Source organism: Wyeomyia smithii, chromosome 2, assembly GCF_029784165.1.
Source record: "Wyeomyia smithii strain HCP4-BCI-WySm-NY-G18 chromosome 2, ASM2978416v1, whole genome shotgun sequence".
NCBI classification, from domain to species: domain Eukaryota; kingdom Metazoa; phylum Arthropoda; class Insecta; order Diptera; family Culicidae; genus Wyeomyia; species Wyeomyia smithii.
In genome coordinates this window covers 245,080,791-245,108,042 of record NC_073695.1, presented here as the reverse complement: position 1 = coordinate 245,108,042, position 27,252 = coordinate 245,080,791, and the positions used below count along the sequence as shown (strand labels likewise).

Sequence of the window (27,252 nt, the reverse complement as noted above, 5' to 3'; positions counted from 1 at the left end):
TCGACGACGTTAGCGATATGTGGTCAAGCGTTGTCATACAAAAGAATCACTTTGTCGTGTAATTTTATCCAATTTTGACGCTTGGCTCAAATGCATCATTTGTCATTAGTAGAAAGCTCCTGTTATGGCTCTACTTCCTATTCTGCATCTACATTTTTTTTTCATTGTATATTTGTATATACGTTAAAGTCGCAATTTTTGATGACTTGTTATTAACTAATACCTCAGCTTACGAAGAGACGTTTCTTATGTGACCTTGTTAAGTACTGCTGGCGCCAATGATAAAAATGGTTTTTAATTTGTACACCTGATATCAATTTTAAATAGCTGCAAATTTAGACGTGGTGAACTTTTTGCGAAATGAATGCCTGACCTAGTGTCAAATATTTGGAAAATTCAAAAATTTGTCTGGCGCGTAAATTTAAAAATGTGTAAAAATCCAGAGTAATTCATTATGACTGGCAACCTTGCCAGTACTATCAAACTTTTTTCGATAAAGATGCAGCTATCCAGTGCCTGAAAATACAGGCAAATAATACATCAAATACAATCCCTTGCTACAAAAGCCAAACAGAATTCATAATGCGCAATAAATTATGTCTCAATTCGGTCAAAATCCAAGCCCCCATTTGCTGCAGTCACTTCCGTAGAATCAGCAAGAATGTTCTCATTCTGGTCCATCGGCAATGACGGCGGGCGGAAATGATTCCGCTCCAGTTGAAATTCGCCCACACCCAGTTAACAGGCTTTCCGAGGTGCAGTGATGCGCTTCCTGGAATCGATTTCCCTCGTCGATATCAAGTAAGCGCAAAGCGCAGTTTGCTGCGATCCTTTCCCGCTGGCACTGGCTGCAGTCAGAAAAACAACGAAAACAACAATTAGGAAGAAAACCTTTTCCGCTCGATTTCGCTTTGTTATCCCATAGGCGGTCATCACAACGATGGTTGACTGTAAACAGCCGCCCCACTAGGGCATCCTTGTGTTGAGACGCCGGTGGCGTCGTCGTTGTCGTTCTCGCCAAGTGACGTTTATTTGCATCTGATGCGCGACGATAGCAATTCGCGCTAAACAGAGCGATGAACGGTGTTGTGTCACCCGATGGCCATAACGAGAAAAAAAAGAGGACACAAACCCCAGCGGGACGGGGCCGTGGAAGGAATGGAAAATTTTCCACTTTGCTTCTCTTTATTTCTTCTCGAATTGAGTTGAGCGTCACTGGCAAATGTTGAAAGAAAGCATCGTTCTCTGCTCATTATTATCTAACTGAAAAGGGGTTTCTTTTTTGTTTTAATTTTCCAGAATCAAGCTCAAATTGAAGTCATTCATTCTTCGCTCACGGGTGCGATTCCCCGAAACGCGGTTCGGCTACCAGAAGACGTCACCGCCCTAGCGGAGCGCGATAGCAGTTCCAAGGACAAAGAAACGGTTAAAAAATCCGTCACGAAAAACTATCACAAACTGAAGGACCTAATATCGTCTAAATTCAAGAAAGACGCCCCAGAGGGGGCTGTAGACGAGCTAAACAACGTTTCCTCGATGCTGCAGCAGCAGCACGACAGTCTCGGATCATCTTTCATGATGACGGGGGGAAACCCGAGCAATAGTCTAAACCACGCCCAATCCAACATAAACTTGTGGAGTACGAACGCTAGAGGCGATTCACCTTTGTACTATCACAAAAAATTCGCGGATCCGGCAGATGGTTACAACGGAGATTCGCTGACCGGTTTCCGAAGTCTGAAAGCCATGTCCCAACCACAGCTGAACACGGTTTCCGCACTTCAGAACTATCCCAATTTTTCACCAAATGCGATGGACGGAACAGATAGCGATGATGGTGGCTTTCGCCAGCATCACAACAACGGTCGGATAAATATTCCAAACCCAATGCAGCAGCAGCAACAGCAGCAGCAACCACAACAGCATAGCCGGCAGCCGCAACAGAACTATGTACACAATTATCGTCACAATCATTCGCAAGTATCGAACCAGTCGGCCCAAGCTCCGCCAGTTCCAACATCATCCAGCTATCAGCAAGTATCCCAGACAAGGCACAAGCTGTTAGCGGAGTTTTCCGATGGTCACACCTCGCACTCGCACGGAGGACATACGACCATCAACATCGGAGAGTCCAGTTTTAATGGGCACGAGCAGCAAACGTCTACCGCGGGTCAAAAGTCTGCGAATCACAAGCTGACGAACGGAACTAACAACAACTCGGTCGTTCAGATCGCTTCCGAAATTTCGACGCATGTACAACAAACCCAGAAGCAAATCGATTCCATTTCCAGTTCGGACTACGATAGGAACGGTAATCACAGCTCGAATGTCGACTCCGGGCGTGGAAGTGCCGCGTACTCCAGTGGCAGAAAGGGGACAATCCAGCAGCAGCAGGTCAACATGAATCTAATCGAACAGGTCGAGAGAAATCGCAGCAAATCGGAATCGGAGTGGGTAAGTTTGGTTGGTCTTTTTGTGGTAGGGTTTCGTGGTTCAAGTTTAGTTTTCCTTAATTAGGTTGACGTCGTGGACGCTGAATTACGTAACATCCTGGAGCCGGGAATCAAGGGAATGATGATGCGTCCGGAGAGTACCATGTCAGAGAGTGCCTCGTCGATGTCACCCCCGTTGCCACCGCTTTCACCAGACGGAGGAATCCAGTACAACATGAGCAACGGTGGTAACGCCAGTCACAACAAATCGAGTGGGAAAACTCAAATGAAGCAGGAATACGGAACCGATACGTACAATCGAGCGAGTAAAAATCCACAACCCATAGGACCATCCAAGGGTAATCCTTCCACGAACACCATTCAAAATTACATGCACTACTTGAAGCTGTCCTCTAGCAGCAAAAAACAGGAACAGACGCTGCTCAAAAAACACCGTAAGTATTACCTGAAGATCGTTGGAACGAAACGTCGATTAATTTACCCCTAATTCACAGTGTTTGGTCTGGACTCTGACCGTGCATCTGTCACGAACACAACTCGCTCGCTCGATCTGGAATCTCTGCTGGGAGGTCCCTGGGAAGCTGGTCAGTCAGTATCGGAGTCCGAAACAGACGGCGGTGGCCTGCAGCAGATCCGCAACCAGTTGGAAGGTCTGGAGTCCATGTACAGTGAGGTGCTGAAAATGCTCGGTAATCGAATGGCCGGCTACGACGTCCAACAGCGGATGAACCGAAGACGTCGCCACGGTAGTCTGTCCTCGCTTCCGTCCAGTTCGGTTAGTGGCCGCCCGATACGGGACCGTCGACGAACGGACGAACGCCGCAAAGTGCGCGACATTCGAGGTATCAACAAACGCTTCCAACGGCTGGAATCGCACGTAGTCACTTTGGCTCGCAGTGTGGCACATCTTTCATCCGAGATGCGCTCGCAGCACGTCGTTTCTCAGGAACTGGAGGAGATCCGGAATGATATGGCCATGCTGCGGTCCCAGTCGATGCATCACATTCCCTTGAATGCCAGTACATCGGCGGTGGCGGCTGGCAATGCAACCACGAAGGAACCGATGAATCTAACCAACCCGAGACGGGTTAAGAAATTGACCAAATTCTTTGGCGAGGATCCGCCACTAATGAAGTTGTTTCTGAAGAAGCTTGGGTATGAGGTTAGAGAGTTTTTTATTCTGAAATTCACGAGAGAACTCGCGTTTTAAAATTAACATTTTGGTAATTTTCAGAAATACGCCCCCATATTCGAAAACGAACGGGTCGGAATGATCGAGCTGCCGTACCTAGGAGAGGAGAGACTGCAAAAGATGGGTATTCCGCTGGGGCCGAGGCTTCGAATTCTGCAGGAAGCTCAAATATCGCTCTGCCGAGATACTACGCTTTGCATCGTGTAAACTCAGCAGCAACAGTTCGACTACGAAGGAAAAAAAAAACCCGGGACAAAACGAGCCAAAGAACACAACCTATAAGCTGTACTAATATGCGCACAACAACTCCAGTGAATTATTCCGTTTTTGAGTTCGTATAACTACCCCAGTTAGTATTATAATTTTAAATCTTTTATACTAAGCGAACATCTCGCGTCAATGCTTAAATGATTATAAATATGTATGTATAGGAACCTCTCCCCTCCCCCCTCCTTTTTTTTTCGTCAGCTCGTGTTGTCAGTAAGCAAACATTTGAATAACATTATTAAACTGCCACCACGGATTGAATACTCAACGTGAGGTTTACTGTATTTAAAAAGCTCTGTTAAAATAAACGATTTTTAATCACTATCTGGCTAAAGCAAAAGCGACTGGAAAGAAACAAAGCAACCATCGACGTTAGTGATAACGCATTCCAGTCTTCCACACGAGAACGCAGATTCAGTGTCGGCTGACCAGACTTCAGTCATCGGTCGATCGTCAATCACTCCAGCTGAAAGTTAGTGTAGATTATTACTGCTGCTGTAATCTATGGGAAGAGTGGTGGCATTTTTGTTGGTCATTGGCCTGGCGGCTCTCGCACGTGGAGAAGTGATCAACTTTCAGAACTGCACTGAGAGCGGTGAGTACAATAGGAAATTTTTAGATCACTTGAAGGATTCGGTTTAAAACAAACTCGGTTTCCGATACAGTAAAATGTGAGGTGCATGAAGTTCGGGTTGATCCGTGTCCAGAATCGGCGCAGAGTAAACCCTGCGCGATGATAAAAGGTAGAAACGCTACCATCGCGTTCGATTACACGCCGGAATTCAACGCTACGACGGCCACGGCTAAAGCCTTCTGGACCCAGACATCCATGGATTTACCGTTCGCCGGAATGGATAACGAGGGGTGCAAGTACACCAGCTGTCCGATCGTCGCCGGACAACGGCAGAGCTACTCGTACAATCTTTCGATCAAGAAGGCGTTTCCTAGTGTGAGTATTGTTATTGTGTGATCTTTTGTTTCTCTGCGTTGATGATTATTTTCCATAGCGAGCCTATGACGTCAAATGGCAACTAATGAACGAGGAGCAGAAAATGTGTTGCTTTATCATTCAAATTGCAATCACGGATAAGAAGGGCAAGAAGGGATAAAACTTATATCCAGGATTTGTTGTGTAGGAATTACAATACACGATTTGTCGACTAATCGGAATCGTTTGTTTAATGATAGAGAAATGTCTATTCTGAACCACAAAAGCTTGCTTTTGTTTAATAATTCGATTTTGTTGAAAATAAGCAATAAATGAAGCATCACGATTTTTGTTTCAAGGGCTATAGTTTTATTATAGCAGCAACAGATTTCAATACTGGCCTATTCCAAGTTTATGTTGATTCGTTTGGTTAAGAGTCCTCGAAATTGGGTTAGAATAAATGATACAGATAAATAAAAATCACGATGTTTTTTTTAAGAAACATTAAAAACTCCAGGAGTTAAGCCAAACTGGATTCTCCAAATTTTATTGCATATAACTTCTGAACGATTGAAAATTTCAGTAAATTTTTTCAAGAACAGGCACAAGAACCTTTGCATCGAATTTGATGAAATTTCCTGGTGTATCTCAAGCTCTAGTAAATGGATTTTTGTTGTTGTTGAAATAATTGTTTTTCAAATGTCATACAACGCGCGTGCTTCTCGCATAAAAATGCTTCGCAGCACCATTTCAATTCACGCTCAGAATATTACTTCTGGAACGTCTCATGAAGAATGAAGATGAATTCAAGAACGTTTTGATTTTAGTTTTAATTTTTTGCCTCAATTTTAACCCCTACTTTTTTCCTTCTCATTTGTCATTTTTACTCCCCACTCTTTTTTTCTATTTCTAAATTTCCGGTGCGTAATGTTAAATTCAGTATTTCATGATTCTTGATTCGTGATTCCTGGATTTTCCGTTTCCTGGATGCTGTGCTCGGATTCTTTAATTTTAATTTTGAACTCATGGGTTCATAAATTCTTGGATTCTCATATTCTCAAGGCCGTACTTTCGAACTCTCGAATTTCTGACCTGATGAGTTCTTGGATTTTTAGCTTCTTGAATTTGTTTGGTTCTTGAAAAAAATTTCTTCTCGATTTACGAACTCTAGAATGGAATTCTCGGGTTCTTGAATTTTAGAATTCTTCAATTCTTGTACTTTTGGGTTTCTGCACTTTGAGACTCCTGAAACCTTGATTGCATGTGTTCTTGAATTTTTATATTTTTAAATCCTTCGACGTCCGGATTTTTGGATTATCAAAATAAATCTGGTTCTAACTTTCTAGTTTATGGCTTTACTCTTAACTTTTGATTACTGAACCGTGATCACCGTGATCTTGGATACTATGATCCGCTCAGCTCGAGGCACGATGTTGGTATAAAAAATCAGTCGTCGTACGTTCGGACCCTGGCTTGGGGAAGATTGTTAGTGTTAGTAAGATCGTAGCTGACAGTGATCTTAACACTTGCGTACTTGACCCCTCCAGGGCAGAAAAAAGGAAACTTTTTCTACCTGCCATTCTGCAAGACCTCAACCGAATTTGAGCCAAGCTTTTTTACAAGTTCATGGATTTATTATAGTTTTTGACACAGTAAGGGACATTTCAAGCAGCACTTGCAACATGTTTTCAAATGAGACTACTCAATATTTGTTGTTTTAAAACTTTTTTAACGGTGCATGAAACTTTTCCGGATACTCTAAAGAAATTTAAAAAAATTGAGCAACATTTTGTTATTTACGTGTATCATTCTCGTAACTGAACACTAGAATTGCTCAATAGCTTTCTGCAATCTATTTCCAACTGCATATTTCATGATGCTTTTAAATAACGATAATGTCACATGATGTTGCATATTATTGTTTCACATATGTTTTCTTCTTCCGAAAGCAAACTAGTGAAGAAAATGTATAGCAACATCTTGTTAAAGCATATATTAGCTAAAATTACCACACAGTAAACAGCCATCTTCAATATAAATGAATGATAAATGCTTATTGTTGGAAATATGGTTTTGTTATTTCATATTTCGCACCATAACACTGCATATCCACTGAGCAAGGTTTTCTGAACTATCGTTTCCCAAAACATTGTTTATAAATTGGCGAGTTTGAATCATGAAATTTATTTTACAACACTTTATAAAAAGGCGCGTGAATAATTACGAAGTAAGAACATTTCTTGCACGGTAAATTTGAATCGCAAGTAGAATTACATACCAATCAGAAGCGTAAGTAGAGAAAAAATTCGATATATTTGAGGTTTTTTATAACGTATGTAGTTATGAGAACTTCGCGACACCATCACCGAAGAGTAATGAGAGTAAAGGTAAACAAACTAAATTTTATTTCTCCTCTCTTTTCTTCCTATACTGCAGCGGCTATCGCTGCAGATGATGATTTCACATAGCACCGTTTGTTGCATATAGGCTCCACCTCTTGCGCTTTTTCGGTTATTTACAAGTTGAATAATAGTAACGGATGCGGGTTATTATAATCTTTGAATACTGCATTGAGAGTTGCATTTGCTTCATTGCAACAATGTGTGCTGCTTAAGTATGAAGAACCGTGGGGTATGTACAGGGGATAGTCAAAATAAGTAGGATAGGCAAAATTTTGATGAAATTTGAAATGCTATAGCTTAGCTAAACGTTATTCGATTTTAATATTTCGAACACCATTGAACTGGAAAACTTTTGAAGTTTCATTTTCTGACCCTAGATCTGGCCTAGGTCACCGGATATAGGAAATATTCCTGAGTTCCGGTAGGCATGTCAAACCTGCTAATTCTTGGATGGATTTGGTAATAGGTTACCTGATAAAAATGCTCATTTGCATCATTGGCATAGATGACAAAATCATTTCTGAAGCGAATGGTTCATAAAGATCCTGAATCGGCCAAGAACTCATCGAGAAATGGCTATTTTTCATCCGGAAGTCCTCAGAGGAACCTTTAGTAGGGGACATTTACGTTTTTGCACCAAATATAGCGTGTTACACCTCTATCTTCAGGATTTTTTATCAGGAATCTTTTAAAAGACAGATATCTGAACATAGGCTGCATTGGCCACTTCCGGAACGACCTGGAGGCCCCGAAGGAACCCGTAGTGGGAGAATTCACATTTCTGCATCAAAATATAGCATGCGACACCTCTATCTTCAGGATTTTTCATCAGGAATCATCCAAAAGACATATTTTTTAAATACAGATTACGTTGGCCACTCTCGGAACGATTCAGATGCCCCGGAGGAACCCGGAATTGGGACATTTACATTTTTGCATCAAATAATTAGATTGTGCGGTAATTAGATTGTGCCGATAGTGGCCAATGCAGTCTAAATTCAAAAATATGTCTTTTTGATAATTCGTGATGAAAAATCCTGAAGATAGAGCTGTCGCACGCTTTATTCGATGCAGAAATGTAAATGTCCCCATTCCGGGTTCCTCCGGGGCATCTGAATCGTTCCGAGAGTGGCCAACGTAATCTGTATTTAAAAAATATGTCTTTTGGATGATTCCTGATGAAAAATCCTGAAGATAGAGGTGTCGCATGCTATATTTTGATGCAGAAATGTGAATTCTCCCACTACGGGTTCCTTCGGGGCCTCCAGGTCGTTCCGGAAGTGGCCAATGCAGCCTATGTTCAGATATCTGTCTTTTAAAAGATTCCTGATAAAAAATCCTGAAGATAGAGGTGTAACACGCTATATTTGGTGCAAAAACGTAAATGTCCCCTACTGAAGGTTCCTCTGAGGACTTCCGGATGAAAAATAGCCATTTCTCGATGAGTTCTTAGCCGATTCAGGATCTTAATGAACCATTCGCTTCAAAAATGATTTTGTCATCTATGCCAATGATGCAAATGAGCCTTTTTATCAGGTAACCTATTACCAAATCCATCCAAGAATTAGCAGGTTTGACATGCCTACCGGAACTCAGGAATATTTCCTATATCCGGTGACCTAGGCCAGATCTGGGGTCAGAAAATGAAACTTCAAAAGTTTTCCAGTTCAATGGTGTTCGAATTTTTAAAATCGAATAACGTTTAGCAAAGCTATAGCATTTCAAATTTCATCAAAATTTTGCCTATCCTACTTATTTTGACTATCCCCTGTACCCTTCCAGGGACACCGAATCTTGCTTGCGGTCTCAAAAATACCACCGAAAGAGCATTTCTGACTGTTCAGTGAACTCCGATCGCTTCGGAAGACGTTGAATGAAGTGCCGAATAACTGGAGAGAAAGAATGCTGTCGTCTATTCCAGTTTCGGTTACCGTGCGGACCCGAAATCCGTACAGTACCGAAATCCGTACACCCCGTAGGTTTTATTCAATTACTGGTAATATAATCGTTAATATGCATCAATAACTGCTGAGTCATATTAAATTTAATATTGCCGTGATATCTGCATTGAAAATAAATCAGTAGGCTTGGAAATAAAAATACTTAAAATAAAAATCTATTCGCGCGCTTGTCAAACGTATCATTTGTGCTTGGTGTTAGCAATTCACTAAGAAACCAGTTCTGAAAAAAAAACTAATTTAAAAGGGCATTTGCGGTGATTGCAATAATTTGATAGCTACTCATCGATCTGAGAGGTAAGTATTTAGTGTTCTAAGCGCTAGTTATGAGAAATATATCATTTTAATGGTATATATTCATCATGTTTTAAGCTGTACGGATTCGAAGCCTAATTTGTGGAATGATTTTAAATCCGTACACGTAGGAAATGTCTTGTGAATTGAACTTTACCCGACGTGTTTTTAGTTTAACATGGACATGACTACCAAGTATACGTCGAAAGATTTAGAACAAGCTGTGGCTATGGTTCGTGAGGGTAAATCGTACCGGGAAGCATCGAGAGCATTCTCAGTACCATTCACCACCATAAGAGATGCGATGTTGAATCGATACTCAAATCAAAAAGGTGCCCCTCCAGTATTTACGGCTGTAGAAGAGGAGTCGATCGTGCAGTGGGTGCTTGCAATGGCCGCTGCAGGTTTTCCTGTCGGCGAAAAACAGGTACATATTTTGACAACTATCTACCCTCCATCCATGGTTTTTCTGACCAACAGAACCGTAGCGTGGCATCCCTGTGCCCTTGGTGGAGAGCATATTTGAAGCCCTTTGATTGCGTTACAAGGCATCATTTTAGCTCTTTCGGCGCCCTTCTAGTGCTGATTCCCTAGGCGTGGTTAACCCCACCAACTGCACGCTACGGTTCTGCCCGACTACGCTACGCTACAGCTCTAATCAACTAACACAAAGGATCGCTCTTGCAATTTCGTACCTCTGTAGGTAATTTCATATGTCGGGAAGTTGGCAGAATCGTTTCAAAAGGCAAAATCTTTCAAAAATTCTATTCCTTCACGCGGTTGGATGCGGCGTTTTCTGAAACGTCATCCAGAGCTAGCGAAAAGAACGGCGAACAATATCGCTAAGAAAAGAGCGATAACTGAAGCCGGTGTACGGGAATGGTTCCATAATGTAAATGATCATTTGTTGCAAAACCATGTCGAAGATGTCCTGACTGATCCAACTAGAATCTTTAACATGGATGAGACGGCATTCTTTCTTGTACCATCAAGCAACGAGTGCTTGCAGCAAAAGACTGTAAGGCAGTTCAGGCATTGTCAGCAAACAGCGACAAAGAAAATTATACGGTCTTAATTTCGGGATCAGCCGCTGGGAATCTCGTACCACCACTGATATTGTTTCCTTACAAATCCAGGATTCCAGCTAGCATCACAAACAGTGTTCCGAAAGGTTGGGCGGTTGGTCGCTCGGACTCAGGATGGATGAACTCGGATGCTTTTTATGAGTTTATTTCTGCAGTATTCTACCCATGGGCTGTCAAACAAAATGTTAAGTTCCCTATTCTTTTGTTTGTTGATGGCCACTCTTCCCACACGTCATTTGAAACAGTAGAATTTTGTAAAACCAAAAAAATTATCTTGGTATCCCTGTTCCCAAATGCTACTCACGTGATGCAGCCTTTAGATGTAGCTTTTTTTGCGCCCTTGAAAAAATCATGGCAGGAGGAGCTGAACAAGTGGCGCTTCGAAAATAATGGCGCGATGATTTCAAGAACCGATTTTGCTCCACTTCTAGAGAAAGCTATAGATAGAATGGCAAACAAGGAAGCGTCATTGACCAATGGGTTTCGTAAATGTGGCTTATATCCATTCGATGCGAATGCACTAGATTACGAATTATTTCCTAAACCTTTCGATAGACCTTCATCCCTCACAGAAAATGTACCATCCGCTGATGACTGTCAAGCCCCAGAGATGGATAGAAATTTGCACTTCATGCAGATGATGAACAAAAAGTTGACACCAGAGAAGCTATCTCTATTTCGAGAACAGCGTAATAATCTTATCTGGTCAGGACCAGTGGAGGATACAACAATGTTTTATTTTTGGCGTAATACGATGGATGAGATCGAAGGCCTCCCGGAATTCATAATAATCGATGCACCGTTTGTCATGATAGAAGGAGATCACGCTTCATTCGCCGACGATTCCGCTAATTCATTGAATAATGAAGCGACTAATACGACAGAAGGTAAACAGATTTTTATTTTTATCTATTTCTATTCTAGTCATATCACTTTTTTGATGCTAATTTTTATTTTGCGGCTTTAATTTAGTGACTTGTTGAACATACCATTTTCACAATACTGTTTTTCTATTCAACTGATAGATTCGTCTTTCATCAATGTTCCTGGACCCGATGTGTCCGATTTTAGCAACAACTTAAGCCATGATTCAGAAAAACCAGAAGCAGAAGCAGTAAATGCTTCTAAAGATTTATCGGATATGTTATCGTGTTTGTAACGTTGGTATTCTATTATTAGAATTATGTGAACCATATCAAGAAACGACCCGGGTAGAAACCGAGCCAAATCACCTTGGTAATATCTCCAATACTCATATGGGAGTTGTAGGAAACAGACAGAAGAAAACAAAACGGAAATTTCCAGCTGTAGCCACCAGCGAAGGATGGGCCGAAATATACATACAGGGAGAACAAGAGAAGATGGAAAAAGAGAATGCAAAAAAACGACGAATTGAGGAGCGAGAAAACAAAAAAAAGATTCGACTAGAGGAACAGAGAAGAAAGTTGGAAGCTAGGAAGCAAAAAGAGGTATTGAGGAAGCAAAAGAAGGCATTGAAAAAACCAGCGGCGGCAAAGAATACCAAGCAGAAACAGAACACGAGCAACTGAATTTTATAAAACTTATACCTTAATTTCGTACACTAATTAATAAGATAATTTAGCTATAGCTCTATTACAACCAGTTTTATGTTTTTGAAATATATTAAAAATAGATGTTTTAAATTATTTCTCGTCTTCTTTCTTTCCAAATTGCAATTGTCACAGCCAGCCAGTTTGTCAAGCACAAAAAACGCTACGTTTTCAAGACAGTCGAACGATTTTCCAATTTAGATTTTCGTTTGTATGGGGAAGATCACAAAATTGATCTCTGAATTTGATTGCCGTGATCTAAGCGCTTGAGCTATGAAGCCCTTTTTTGAATATTATCAATACATCAATGATGATAATTTCTTATTGCTAAGATAATGTCGTCTACTTAGAGCGTGCATATTTACATAAATAGTTTAAACATTGGTTCATCAACAAAATAATTTCCTTTCGGATCATATCAACAATCTTTCATAATCATTTGTAGCAATCACATTGCTGTACGGATTTCGAATCAAAGGTGTATGGATTTTGAATCGTCTGTGTACGGATTTTGATTCGAAACTGTACGGATTTTGATTCAACCACAGAAGAGTGTACGGATTTCGAATCAAGAGATGCGAATTATTTACATGAAATAAACACAATTAAGAGCAGTTTTACAGTTTTGTGATTGTAAATATCGATAAAACAAAGAACAAAACATTACCAAAAACTATTATTGAAAAGGCACTGTTATTCTACGATTTTATATTGATCAATCAAAATTCTCGAGTGCTTAAGTGTACGGATTTCGGGTCCGCACGGTAACATGATGATATCGTAGTTACATTCATTTGTAGCCAGATAAAAATAAGGATGTTTCGATTTTTGGATTCTAAACTGTTAAGTTAGTTCATAGTTCCATTGCTGCATCGTTGGATTTTTTAATTGATGAATTTTCGGATTACTGTAGGTATTATTGGTTTTATCTACTCAACAAGTTTTGGATTTCTGGATTTTTTTCGATCCATTCTGGGATACTTAAAATAAATTTCTGCTTCTTGGTTCTTAAATCATAGTTTTTCTCTCTTCAGTTTAAATTTCGGAACTTGATAAATGTATCTTGGATCATCGATCTCTTGGATGCTATGGTCATTTTTAAATTTGGATTTTGCATTCGTAGATTCTTGAGTCAATCTCGGACTTTTGGGTTCTCTTTTTCATGAATCGAATAATATGATTTAAAGTTGTTGGAATACGGTTCATTACGTAAATATCGCACCACAAATCAAATCCGCTTGAGAAAAGGTGTTGGATTGTGAAAAAAAAACATTCACTTGAATCTAATTTTGTTCATAATAATTCATACAGTCTCTTTGTAAGCTCAGTATCATTTCTTTCACATTTCATACATAAGCGCCCTCCTAGTCAGATTGGTTTAAAAATATCGACTATTTCTGATTTGGATAAAACTTTGCACACATATTTCGCTATGCAAACTGAATATTTTTCGCAGATGGAAACGTTTTTTAAATCCAAGAGTAGCTACCTAAAAGGGTGTATGTATTTGAACATAAACTTTTATGCGTTGTGATTTATATAAATTTTGAAGTCTAGTTCATCAGTCAAAAACAGTTTTTCCGATATGGACCCCACTATGACCAGTACTTTTTTGTGGCAATCCGAATATTCGTTACTATCTGCGCTTTTTTTCCTTATTATAGTGTCACTTATTGAGAAATAACCTGCTACATGTTATAGTGCTCTTGACTTGAGAGTTACTATTCCCGGACGAACACATACGATTCGCATAGGTTCTCTAGAATTTCTCACATTGGATACGTGAGCGTCTTTGAAAAGGATTCCTGAAAAAAGAATCCTCAGGAATGCCCTGTATATGGCTCTAGGATTCTTGAATAAGAATCCTGAGTGGGAATCCTCCGGATCGTGTTTGCGATTCCTTTCACGATTCCGTCACCGAGTTAAAGGTATCCAGGGATTCTTACTCAGGACTCTTCGCGTGTTAGTAAGGGTTCTGTTTTATTTTTTTTAGAGAAGATCGCAGCAAGCCAAGCCCGCGAATAGACATATATTTTTAACGTGATTCTAATTTCAATAGAAAAATTCGAAAATTATGCTCCTTGTGGTACATTTTCTTACTTACCAGTAGTGCAATAGTGTATTATTGTTACGTGTTTTAGGTGTTGTCATCAAGTGATTCAGGAAAAGAAAAAATGCCATCCCAGACAAGGTTGTTAATCGAGAATTTATCGTAAACGCCGATAATGCCATTTTGATATCCAAGATGGCGACCTCTGGTTTCGGAAAACCGCCGAAAAAGACCCAATGTTACCTAATATGGATATTTCCGTAATGTAGATGATGCATAGAAGCCAAGCATTGACCCTGGACACTATTTTGAATTCAAAGATGACCACTTTCAACTTGTGGAAAACATCAAAATTACTTAATACCACTCAAAATGATTATTTCCGGAATCAGATTGATGCCAGAAAAACAGCTGAAAATGATCGAATTCCACTCAATATGGATATTTTCAGAATAGAGGTGATGTACAAAAGCCAAAAGTCGAGGATGTTGTCATTCCGATAAAACCAATCATTTCAAACGATTTGCTTTTTGACTTTAATCATATCCTATGGCCGATTCGTCGTGCATTTGCAGACTATAAACAAATCGCAAGGGTTCAATGAATTCGCAATGTTTAAAATTATTAAATTGAACAAAAAAATGGGCGAGACGAAGTTTGCCGGGTCAGCTAGTTAGATATATCATTTTGATGCTTTTTAAATGCAAATCTGACAATGCTGCATACCTTACTATTCGAATTTGTGCTTTAAAAAGCGCCTCATAAGCTAAAACAATCAAAACTGAGAAATTTATTTTCCTGATGAGAAGCGAAACATAAACAAATAAGGAAAAGTTTTTTCCTGTTGCCTAGTGATGTTTCGCCTCCAATCCTCCGAAGTGAAAAAAACGTTTCCTCACCCCGTGCCTGCTTTGATCAAGTCGTACACCATTCGCTTCCACAGCAGACAAAACTGGCATAAGGCGTTAGTGAGCTGATAACGTCTAGTGACTATCGTTATCGCCGATATCGTTAATGTTTGAAGACGGTATCGTCATCGTCAATACGATACCATACGTTATCGGTAACGGCGATGACGATTATCGACGATAATCTATCGTATTAACAACCTTGATCCCAGATCGATTCGGCATAATGTCCTTCAAACCTTCAGCGGAATAGTAGAATCAGGCGTTCGTGGTAGCATCAGAGCCCCACTAGCGTTTGGTAGTATTTCTAGATCGGAGTCGAGTTGTCTTGGAACTAAAGCCGCAATGGAAAAATTGACTGTGACATCTGTGAAAAATTTAGAAATCAAAAAGGATGGCCACCATCATTTAGTCGCTGTCGCTGCGGGCGTTCAAGGTCAAAACATTTTTGGTTTCGATTTCAGCGGCAGTTTGGGTCCAGCAAGGCCGAACGTCGACAAGAACGAAATCCTGAATGGTGAGTTCGTTCCATATGACTAGTCAGCCTATACACCAGAGAGACGCCAAGATATTCACCGTTAAGGCAACTGTCAACATCAAAACGGATAACGGCAATGCAAAATTATACAGCTCGCCCGTTTTGATGTTGACAGTTGCCCTAACGGTGAGTGCCTTGTCATTTCTCTAATATACAGGTTTACTACATATGACCGTTCATAAACGAGGGTTGACTCTTGTTAGTGCACACGAAAGTGTCCTAGGGGAGCCATTAATTTTTTTAAACAGGAGATATAGACAAATTTATTTCCTAATCCATATTCCTTTCAGAGAGCGAGCTATAACCATAAGCTAAAATGCTAGGACTAGAGTTAGTACTCAAGTTCAGTCCTTGGTTTCAAAGTTCAAGCTAGTATCCTTGGTTTCATAACCCGAACATGAGGGGAAAATACCTATGTTCCATCCCAGGAAATTGGTCAACAAAGGAGTGTACTTTCTTAGCTTTGTCACTCCCAACGAATTATATTACTTATTACATACGGATCGGTTGGTACGGATTGTCCCTGATCTTGGATTATATTGCGCTACACAGTAGGCCTGGCCGTTGACAAAAAATGTATGGAAATTATTTTTTTAAATGGTGGATATCATTTTCCAGGATCCTTTCAAGTACTGGCTGTGTTAGTGTAGACTAGACTAGACTATTCTCCCATTTTTTTCAGCGACCTTATCATTTAGCAAGCTATAGCAAACCCGATTAGAAAGCCAAAACAAAAGTGTAACAGAAGCTGTTAGCTTGTTACGAGTGAAACATTTCAGGTTGTTTATTAAATTTGATCTCGTTAGGTGTTAAAATAACAGAAATTATAACAAGAATGATTCTACTAGTATCAAACCCATATCAAAATTTGTTACCAACGTATCAGCTTTCCAACAAAATATGACAGCATATAGAACACCATAATAACATTCGCTGTTAGAAACAGCAAGTTTTGATAGAGACGAAATATTCGCCAGACTTGTTTCAGAACATCTTTATTTCAGGATTTGTTGTTATAACTCATTCAGATTCCATTAAGTTATCAAAAGCAAACGGGAAAATACAAAATCGTATCAAAATATGTTATTTGTATCTTACGTTGATAGAATTTTGTAATTTTTCAGTTATGCTCTTCTGATCGGATGTTGACGGCATTCCAAGTATTCTCGTCTTCACACATTTGTGATACAATACTCTTAACATTTAGCGTTGAGATTTTCGCTATTACATACTCCGGAGTTTCTTCAATATCCCCACATACCACGCAAAAAGGAGGCGCTGCACACCCGAACCGATGCAGGTAGTACCGGAAGCAACCGTAACCGGGTAGAAACTATGTCAGGTAACAGTTCACCTCGCCATGTTTTCTACTTATCCAAATCGAGAGATCCGGAATGAATCGGTGCGTTCTACGGCCCTTCGCCGTCGCATCTCAATCTCGTTGCCATTTGCCCATTGACTCTAGTCATAGCATCTTTGGTGTTTTTTGCTGTCCTCCGTCAGGGTCATAGCTTGTTTGATGCCACATACTACCACCGACGAGGTTGTTCGGTGCGCTCACATGACTCGAATGGCCATGAGCACAGACAGACTGCACAGTTTCGCCTGATTCTTTCTAGTCCTTAATGCCCTAAGTCAGGCTAATCCTCCGTCCAGCAGTTTTGAAGATGGTACACTAGCCAGTGGACGCCGCTTACTACTGCTTACGGAGTTCTAGCTGAGACGTCTTCTGTCCATCGTCAGAATCGTATACCAGAATCCAGTTCTGTCTGTCTGTCTGTCTGTCTGTCTGTCTGTCTGTCTGTCTGTCTGTCTGTCTGTCTGTCTGTCTGTCTGTCTGTCTGTCTGTCTGTCTGTCTGTCTGTCTGTCTGTCTGTCTGTCTGTCTGTCTGTCTGTCTGTCTGTCTGTCTGTCTGTCTGTCTGTCTGTCTGTCTGTCTGTCTGTCTGTCTGTCTGTCTGTCTGTCTGTCTGTCTGTCTGTCTGTCTGTCTGTCTGTCTGTCTGTCTGTCTGTCTGTCTGTCTGTCTGTCTGTCTGTCTGTCTGTCTGTCTGTCTGTCTGTCTGTCTGTCTGTCTGTCTGTCTGTCTGTCTGTCTGTCTGTCTGTCTGTCTGTCTGTCTGTCTGTCTGTCTGTCTGTCTGTCTGTCTGTCTGTCTGTCTGTCTGTCTGTCTGTCTGTCTGTCTGTCTGTCTGTCTGTCTGTCTGTCTGTCTGTCTGTCTGTCTGTCTGTCTGTCTGTCTGTCTGTCTGTCTGTCTGTCTGTCTGTCTGTCTGTCTGTCTGTCTGTCTGTCTGTCTGTCTGTCTGTCTGTCTGTCTGTCTGTCTGTCTGTCTGTCTGTCTGTCTGTCTGTCTGTCTGTCTGTCTGTCTGTCTGTCTGTCTGTCTGTCTGTCTGTCTGTCTGTCTGTCTGTCTGTCTGTCTGTCTGTCTGTCTGTCTGTCTGTCTGTCTGTCTGTCTGTCTGTCTGTCTGTCTGTCTGTCTGTCTGTCTGTCTGTCTGTCTGTCTGTCTGTCTGTCTGTCTGTCTGTCTGTCTGTCTGTCTGTCTGTCTGTCTGTCTGTCTGTCTGTCTGTCTGTCTGTCTGTCTGTCTGTCTGTCTGTCTGTCTGTCTGTCTGTCTGTCTGTCTGTCTGTCTGTCTGTCTGTCTGTCTGTCTGTCTGTCTGTCTGTCTGTCTGTCTGTCTGTCTGTCTGTCTGTCTGTCTGTCTGTCTGTCTGTCTGTCTGTCTGTCTGTCTGTCTGTCTGTCTGTCTGTCTGTCTGTCTGTCTGTCTGTCTGTCTGTCTGTCTGTCTGTCTGTCTGTCTGTCTGTCTGTCTGTCTGTCTGTCTGTCTGTCTGTCTGTCTGTCTGTCTGTCTGTCTGTCTGTCTGTCTGTCTGTCTGTCTGTCTGTCTGTCTGTCTGTCTGTCTGTCTGTCTGTCTGTCTGTCTGTCTGTCTGTCTGTCTGTCTGTCTGTCTGTCTGTCTGTCTGTCTGTCTGTCTGTCTGTCTGTCTGTCTGTCTGTCTGTCTGTCTGTCTGTCTGTCTGTCTGTCTGTCTGTCTGTCTGTCTGTCTGTCTGTCTGTCTGTCTGTCTGTCTGTCTGTCTGTCTGTCTGTCTGTCTGTCTGTCTGTCTGTCTGTCTGTCTGTCTGTCTGTCTGTCTGTCTGTCTGTCTGTCTGTCTGTCTGTCTGTCTGTCTGTCTGTCTGTCTGTCTGTCTGTCTGTCTGTCTGTCTGTCTGTCTGTCTGTCTGTCTGTCTGTCTGTCTGTCTGTCTGTCTGTCTGTCTGTCTGTCTGTCTGTCTGTCTGTCTGTCTGTCTGTCTGTCTGTCTGTCTGTCTGTCTGTCTGTCTGTCTGTCTGTCTGTCTGTCTGTCTGTCTGTCTGTCTGTCTGTCTGTCTGTCTGTCTGTCTGTCTGTCTGTCTGTCTGTCTGTCTGTCTGTCTGTCTGTCTGTCTGTCTGTCTGTCTGTCTGTCTGTCTGTCTGTCTGTCTGTCTGTCTGTCTGTCTGTCTGTCTGTCTGTCTGTCACGATCTTTACCATCGAAATATCCAGATTAAGCAATATTTGGCCATTTTAGCATATATTTCGCAACCAGAAATATTCATCTAAATGTTATATTTTAAACATACTGATTAGAGTGTTCCAAAATAACGTTCACGATAACGATAACTTCAGATAGTCGGGGGGATCAATCGGAAAAGGATTATTTATGGTGCAAAAAAATCTTTTGCATGGCGTCAACTCTGGAATATGTTTAGTCGACGTGCTAATTTAAGTTTTATGAAAAAATTCAATTTTTCTCGTTTTTTAATTTCAAATGTTTTCATCACATGAAAATCCTGTGAAAGCGAACCCAAATTTATTGAAAATCATTAATTTTGATGTTTTGTGAAATTAAACCTTTGAAAAACGTGCTTAACTTTACGCTAGTAGCCATCCTCTACCATAGAGGGATGGGGAAAAATTTTCTAAAAGACACAAAAATCTTATCTTGAAACGTTGTTGAGTTATATTTGAGTTTTATTATGGAAAGAATATTGTAAAATGTGATAATCTTCAGTGTGCCCAACATCGAGTCAACCATCGTTTGATCGTTTTGTGACAAGATGAGACAAGAGTTAGATTGAAATCGATGTAGCATTTTTTTCTAAAGATCAATTTTTTCTACCGACATGGACCATTTGGACATATTATAATTCTGAAGACAATCAAATAAAGCGCAGATACTATAAAATGCTGTTAAAAATGTATGAGTGATAAATAATTTCAATTTGCCACGGTGATTTTTTTTTAAATATTTTTGTTTCAAATATTGCAGATTTTTTTTTGTTCATTTTCCATAGAACAACATCTAATGCTACGTGTTGATATTTTGTGATCGAATGCTACGAGGGGGGAGGGGAAAAATGCTACGTCATTTGAGTATACTTCTTTAGCAGTATTTTGCAAACATCTTACGTATATAACGTATAAAAAAAGAAAAAAAAAGGTTTAGAACAAAATTTCGTTATTGTGCAACGAAGAAGGGGAAAGGGATTTTTTCAAAGTGACCCTAGATTAATGCCCCAAACTTTGAGCCACATTCGATCGTATCCTAGTGGTATGCATTGATATATATGCATTTGAATATGCCATTCTGCCAAAGTAAACTGTAGTCCTCCGTCTAAAAACTATTTCGAAACGCTATACATACTAGCAACCTGTATGTTCCATAAAGTGTGCTTATTCAATTAAATGTTGATTAGTTACAAAAAGTTGTTTGAATGAAACAAAATCGGAATTTTTATTACAGTTCAGCTGTATTCTGCATATAATATGAAAGTATTTTGAAAACCATTGTTGTCCATAATTCAAATTGAGATTCGCTTTACAATCATTATGGTAAAATAGTGAATTTACCTGTTTACAACGTTACCATTATAAAACTATTGTAAAACTCAGCTGGTTTTCAGCTCAATCATGTACGATGTCTATAAGAAGACTGTTCTAAAAAAACGATATCCTAATTGTGTTTTGAGGTTATAAGTATGCGAAGTTGTTCAATTTACTGATGTCTTAAATCTCATAAAGTTTCTTTGAAATCTGAATGGTGTGCTCACTGGCTGTATGCATTAGCGTTAATACTTGTTCTTACAAAATGGAACTGAGTTATTTATAGGGGAACTGTGGGTAAAACGGACAGGGGTGGTAAAATAGACACCTAATAAAATCTCGAATATTCCGTTGAAAATTAGTACAAGTTTTATAGACACCTTATCTTGGAAGCACCACAAGCTAATCGAAGCAACCTGTGCAACATTAAACTGTCAAACATCTAAAATAACAGACAAAAACAAAAGACACGTGCAGAGTCGAGGTAGTGATGTTATTTTGTGCGTACAATAAATAAGGTTTTTTTTTCTGTGTAGAATCGCATTTCGTCATTGTTTTTGTGCAAATATTTGTAGCTAGACTACTTACCAGCAGAAATCATCAGAGGTTAGTAACTTTTTCAATAATTTTCTTAGTATATTGAGATAATTTTATCATACGCACTGTGCGGGTAAAATGAACACCTCATGGTGGTGGTAAAACGAACAGTAGGATGAGTTTCCATTTTTACTTGCCAGATGCCTCGTACTTACGTGAGAATAACGCAAAGGCATACCTGGACTGATAAGCAGATGGCCGCGGCTAAACGTGCCATTGAATGCGGGATGTCCGTGAAAGGAGCTTCCGAAAATTTCAATATTCCTAGGACAACTCTAACCAGGTGGATTAGATCGCCGCAAAAGAAAAAACGCCTTGGTTCGAAGGAATCGGTTTTTTCACCAGCTCAGGAACAACAATTGGTTGAACATATTCTCGGTTTCGAGGCCAGATTATATGGCTTGACCATGAAGGATGTCCGGCGTTTCGCTTTCGAGATGGCGGAGAAGAACACAACTTCAACCATGAATTGAAAATGGCAGGACGATTCTGGCTGGATGGCTTTCTAAAACGAAACCCAAAAGTGTCATTTCGGAAACCGGAAGCGACTTCTGCTGCTCGGGCTAGAGGTTTTAACAAACTGTCAGTTAACGCGTTTTTTGACATTCTTCGACGGATCCTGGATGATAAGAATATTCGGTCATCTCGCATATTTAATGCTGATGAAACTGGAGTTAGCACTGTAAGTTGCTACCTTTAGACATTGGATTTTTCTAGTTTTCGAACTATTTTATAGGTCCCTCCAAAAAAAACAGAAAATTGCTGCAAAGAAAGGAAAAAAGCAAATCGGATCTATCACTTCTAGTGAAAGAGGTATTTTGACTACAGTCATGATGTGCATGTCCGCTACTGGAAAGCATCTACCACCCTACGTTATCTTCCTCCGGGCACGTATGCACGATCCGTTGAAAAAGGGAGCTCCGAATGGGACCAGGTTCAACTGTAATCCGTCTGGCTACATGAACTGTGAGACGTTTCTGGATTGGTTTGATCATTTCATTGGAGAAGTCAAACCCACGGAAAGTGATCCGGTTCTGCTGATAGTCGATGGTCATAGCTCGCACACCAAGAATCTGGCGTTTGTTGAGAAAGCTCGAGCTAATTTTGTTACAGTTTTTGTGCTGCCTCCTCATTGCAGCCATAAACTACAGCCACTCGATGTGGCCTTCATGGGGCCATTCAAAGCATATTATTCGGATGCTTGCGAAAATTTTATACGGCGATTTCCCGGTCAAGTTATTGGACTGTACGATATCTTGGAACTGTTTAATGTGGCTTTTTCAAAAGCTGTTTCGATAGATAACGCTGTCAGTGGTTTTAAGAAAACTGGAATTTGGCCGCTTAATGCAGATGTCTTCACTAACGAAGACTTTGCTCCTGCTGATGTAAACGACCAACCAGAGTACGCCGATCAACCAATAGTTATTCAACCATCGCATGATAAGCTTTCTGAAGTTTGCGAGCCTGACTTCGAGCAAACTGATGAAAAATTTGAAACCTGCTCGAACTCCTCTTTTGCCATTTCACCGATGGAGATTCTCCCACTTCCAAAGACGGCAGCTCCAAGAACTACGAAACGGAAGTGTAATTCGGAACGAACAGATGAGATCACTAGTGAAAAATATCGTCAGGGGCTAGCCACGTCGGAAGCGTCGAAGACCATCCAGGCTATCAAAAAAGGACGTAAGCCAACTTTAAAAAAGCGATCGAAGAAGCAGAAACTAGATGAGACCTGCGAGGGTGTATTGTGTTCTCTATGTGGTGCTACATGTACGGATTCCAATGATGGCAAAGGGTGGAAAAAATGTTGTTCTTGTTTTATCCAGTTCCACGCGAAATGTTCGAACGTTAACGATTTTGTATGCCTTTTCTGCAGTTAAGCTAATACTCAATTTCACCAACGTAATGTTTTAATAAATTTCTAAACAAATTCTATTCTCCTGTCAAGAAAACTTGTTAAAACTTTATGCGGATAAAATCATATTTTATTGTCAATTCTTTAACAAATGGCGGAAGTTAAACTTTTACTTGATGCCTGAATATCCCCCGTAATATGAAAGAACATATCGCATGAGACAGCTCACTTCTACTATCAATAAAAGCTATAAGTAATATTAATGTTCAAGGTGTTAATATTATCACCTCCCTCTGTTCATTTTACCCACACATGTCCATTTTACCCCCAAAAAACCCTTTTCAAAAGAAGTTAAAAAAAATTGAAAAATGCTATTTCCGAGTATTTTTATTCGTTTTCTTTAACAACCATCAGTTGCTCAGTGAATGTGTGCGATTGATTGAAGGTTTTGGTGTTTAACTGTGGAGAAAATTGACAAATTGCTTAGGGTGTCCATTTTATCACCCCTTCCCCTAATCTCTTACCTTGCAGTGAGCGACATCAAGTTTAAAGCGGAAATCTGCTGGTTCGAAAAAAACATTTACACTAGTAAACAACAACCACAACAACACCGGTTTTTATTAAACTCCTAATATTTCAACAAACTGCCGAAACTTGTTGCTCTGCTCTGTCTTGGATGACACAAAAATGAATTTCTTTGCCAGACTACCAAAAAAACTGTCAATATGATAACAAAGATATCTTATTTATCGAACCATCCGCGAAGACGTTACGAAAATTACTTCTATTCGCAGGCGCGGTTTGCTTTGATCGACAAACTGAACTGGTAAAAATCGTTCCGTACTCCAAATAATATTGGCAACTGATTCATTCAGATTTGCTCGCTCAGGTGTCACCCGAAATGTTGTTAGAACATTCGTTGATTATATCAAAACTCAGCTTGCTTGGATTATCAAAGGGCATGAATTCTTTACCAAGGTAAAGACATGGATAGGTTGTATAGAAATTTATACATTTATGTTTTGAAGTAGAATACTTCTCTCAGGAAGTTCGGCTACATAGGAATGTGAAATGAAAATCTAAAACCGAAAAAAGTGAAAACTATGTCCAATTTCAAATGTTAATAAATCGGTTAGTATTCGATGGATTTCCTTCGTTCTTGCAGCAATTGATTGGAAAATCTTCTAAGATTCTTCCCAAAATAAGATAATTGTAATTTTATTATTCACACTGTTGTACTATTGAAAATAGTCAAGCCTTGTCAAAACGAAAAATTCGACCTCTGATTGGTCGTTATATGCTTGCTTCCCAAGCACGGTCGACAGGATCATATACCTTGCAATTGAAAATAGCTATTTGGCCTATATAAGAGCCTGTTTCAGCCGGAGCCACTCATAATAGTTCTAGACAGCGACAACAGCAGTCGTCCTTCCTTAGCAGCAGCACTAGCCCTGTGGTTGGTCACCACGTCTCAGGAGCAGCGCGGTTTTTCTCAGCGTGTGTCGCCAGACAGCCACTATTCCCCCCGTGTTGGGGCAGCATGAAGATTGCCATCAGGAAATCCAACTTCGGAAATCAAAATGTCTTTTTCAAGGCAAATACACAAGTCATTGAAAGTTAATAATTTTTGTCAACGCAAGCAAGCATTCTGTGTTGCATCCTAGCAATTCAAATTTGTCGCACCCGTCTAATTTACTGAATGTGAAATAGCTTCCACAGTGCATGTTGTCCGTGTATCTTAATTCCCCCAATGTTAGGGCAGCTCAAAGGTTGTAATTAGCAACCAATTTTGAGCCGCAACATGCTTTTTTCAAGGCAAATAAAAAAATAATTGAAGGTTATTATTTTCTGGCATCAACACAAGCAGACATTCTGTGCTTGATGCATTTAAATTCTGTTGTAGTTGTCTAATTTTCACTTTATTTAGTAAACCCCCCACTGTAGGGGCAGCGCAAAGGCTGCGATCAGCATAACCAACTTTGAATAACAAACGGTTAACGTTTATTCACTAAAAACTCATCCAATTCAAAACAGGTTTTTGTCTGAGTACAATAATTTGCACAAAAAACATTAAAAATTTTACCACATTATCAGACGCGTTTCTGAACGTGAAGGTTCCCTCCCACAGACATAGATTTCGTGCTCCAGCACGTACCAACACGTGGAAATTGTCTTTTGAAGTAGAATACTTTTCTCAGGAAGTTCGGCTACATAGGGATGTGAAATGAAAATCTAAAACCGAAAAAAGTGAAAAATATATCCAATTTCAAATGCAAAGAAATCGGTTGGTTTTTGATGGATTTCTTCCGTGTTTGCAGCAATCGATTAGAAAATCTTCTAAGATTCCTACTAAATGCAGGAGATTGCATTTTTTTATTCGAACTATTGTACTATTGAAAATTCTTAAGCCTCGTTAACCCGTAAAGACCCGGGACGGAACTTTTTTTTTGAAAATGCTCGTTCTCAGCACTGGAACGGCCGATTTGGGAAAACTTGAACTTTTAACCAAGGGGAATAGTTGCTCTAAGTTTTGGTAAAGGTGCCACCCCTCTGGACCCCTCCCCGTTTTTGTGAGACGCAAATATGTCTGTGTTTTTTTTTAATTTTTCAATAAGATTGAGCAAACACTGGTAATTTTTATACGTATCAATTGCTCCATGTATCAAATCATGTCAGGTGGATGAAATATGATATGTAAGAGTGAGTTTTGGAGTTTTCAAATTATTTCAGTACAAAATCACAAAACTACGTATTTTTATAAAAATTCAAACAACAACACCGTTCTTCAAATTTTAAGCTCTACATTTTTGCGGTAATGTCTCCTGAATCCCTACGGGACGAGTTTGAATTCACTAAAGTACGAGTTCTTATGAAAACTTGATTTTCTCTAAATCTGTGCATGCTAGAATAAATCTTTCAGCATCTCTGGATTCAGAAGACGTTACTCTAAAAATATAGAGCTTGCAAATTGAAGAGCTAAGTTGAAACCTACCGTGGGAGACTGAGAAAATTAGGTTTTCATGAAAATACGTACTTTGGTGAATTTAAACTGGTTTTTCTCAAAATGTTTGCATGCTAAAATAATTATTTCATCCCGTAGGAATTCAGGAGACATTACCGCAAAAATGTAGAGCTTAAAATTTGAAGAACGGTGTTGTTGTTTGAATTTTTATAAAAATACGTAGTTTTGTGATTTTGTACTGAAATAATTTGAAAACTCCAAAATTCACTCTTACAACCCATATTTAATCCACCTGACATGATTTGATACATGGAGCAATTGATACGTATGAAAATTACCAGTGTTTGCTCAATCTGTTTGATGAATTAGAAAAAAACACAGACATATTTGCGTCTCACAAAAACGGGGAGGGGTCCAGAGGGGTGGCACCTTTACCAAAACTTAGAGCAACTATTCCCCTTGAATAAAAGTTCAAGTTTTCCCAAATCGGCCGTTCCAGTGCTGAGAACGAGCATTTTCTAAAAATAAGCTCCGTCCCGGGTCTTTACGGGTTAAAACACAAAACTCGACCTCTGATTGGTCGTTATACGATTGCTTTCCCAAGGTCGACAGAGTTATGGACCTAGTAAATTGAATAATGCATTATTTGGCCTAAATAAGAGCCTTCATCAGATATTAAACAGATTTTTCATCAGATATTAAACTGAACAACTGAAATTTGAAGAACACAAATGAATATTTGAAGAGTTAATATTTTCGCTATAATCCAAAGTTAATTATCTTCATCTACATGCATACTCTGCCTATTATTACTTGTTTGCGTCGCTTAGTGTTTGGCTACGGTGATGCAGAACGCAAATGACGGCGCGATGCGATTCGGCAAGACGAAATGTGCTGAAATGTATAGCTCTACTACGCCGTAATAAGAGCTGTACATTTCACCACGTAAGGCGAATCGCATCGCGCCGTCATTCGCGATCTGCATAACTGTAGCCTGTAGCCTGTCGTATTTAATGTGCATATTACAATTCGGCAGCACTTCAACTGCTCATTTGTGCAAAATTTTAAAAATATTCAATACACTTCATTCAAAATATCAAACAAAATGAAATTACAATACTGCCAATGAACGGTCAACGTTTATTTACTAGAAAAAATGACTGACACGCAAGCAGCCGGGTTATCTTTCTTTTAAAAGTATTCTACTTCAACCTTGCGGTCGTGGCTTTGCATACAACCTTGCTGTGATTTTTTTCATTAGAGATTTCAAACAGACTATGAAACCAAATCAAATCAGTAAAATAAGCATAGCAGCACAACCGACCTAACCTCCAACCTAAGCCAAACT

At 39.9% G+C, this 27,252-nt stretch overlaps 3 protein-coding genes across 9 annotated transcripts in view; 2 read left to right on the top strand and 1 right to left on the bottom strand.

The window, feature by feature from the left end:
• Window positions 1-4,193, top strand: part of LOC129724633 (putative uncharacterized protein DDB_G0277255) — a 72,901-nt gene extending 68,708 nt beyond the window's left edge. For 4 of the 6 annotated variants that reach the window (XM_055679688.1, XM_055679687.1, XM_055679692.1 and 1 more), the window contains 4 exons: window positions 1,300-2,454; window positions 2,518-2,887; window positions 2,948-3,615; window positions 3,688-4,191. In XM_055679688.1, coding sequence (XP_055535663.1) covers window positions 1,300-2,454; window positions 2,518-2,887; window positions 2,948-3,615; window positions 3,688-3,852 — 2,358 coding nt within the window. In that variant the 3' untranslated portion in view covers window positions 3,853-4,191. Of the gene's footprint in view, window positions 1-1,299; window positions 2,455-2,517; window positions 2,888-2,947; window positions 3,616-3,687 lie in introns of all 6 variants that reach the window. The other 2 variants (XM_055679686.1, XM_055679685.1) reach the window with 1 other exon arrangement.
• Window positions 1-27,252, bottom strand: part of LOC129724635 (neuroglobin-like) — a 397,507-nt gene that overhangs the window by 252,487 nt on the left and 117,768 nt on the right. The window lies entirely within an intron of this gene.
• Window positions 4,321-5,074, top strand: LOC129724637 (MD-2-related lipid-recognition protein-like). Its single transcript, XM_055679706.1, has 3 exons — window positions 4,321-4,507; window positions 4,578-4,861; window positions 4,920-5,074. The coding sequence occupies exons 1-3, from the start codon at window positions 4,417-4,419 to the stop codon at window positions 5,019-5,021; spliced, it is 477 nt and encodes a 158-aa protein (XP_055535681.1). The 5' UTR covers window positions 4,321-4,416; the 3' UTR covers window positions 5,022-5,074.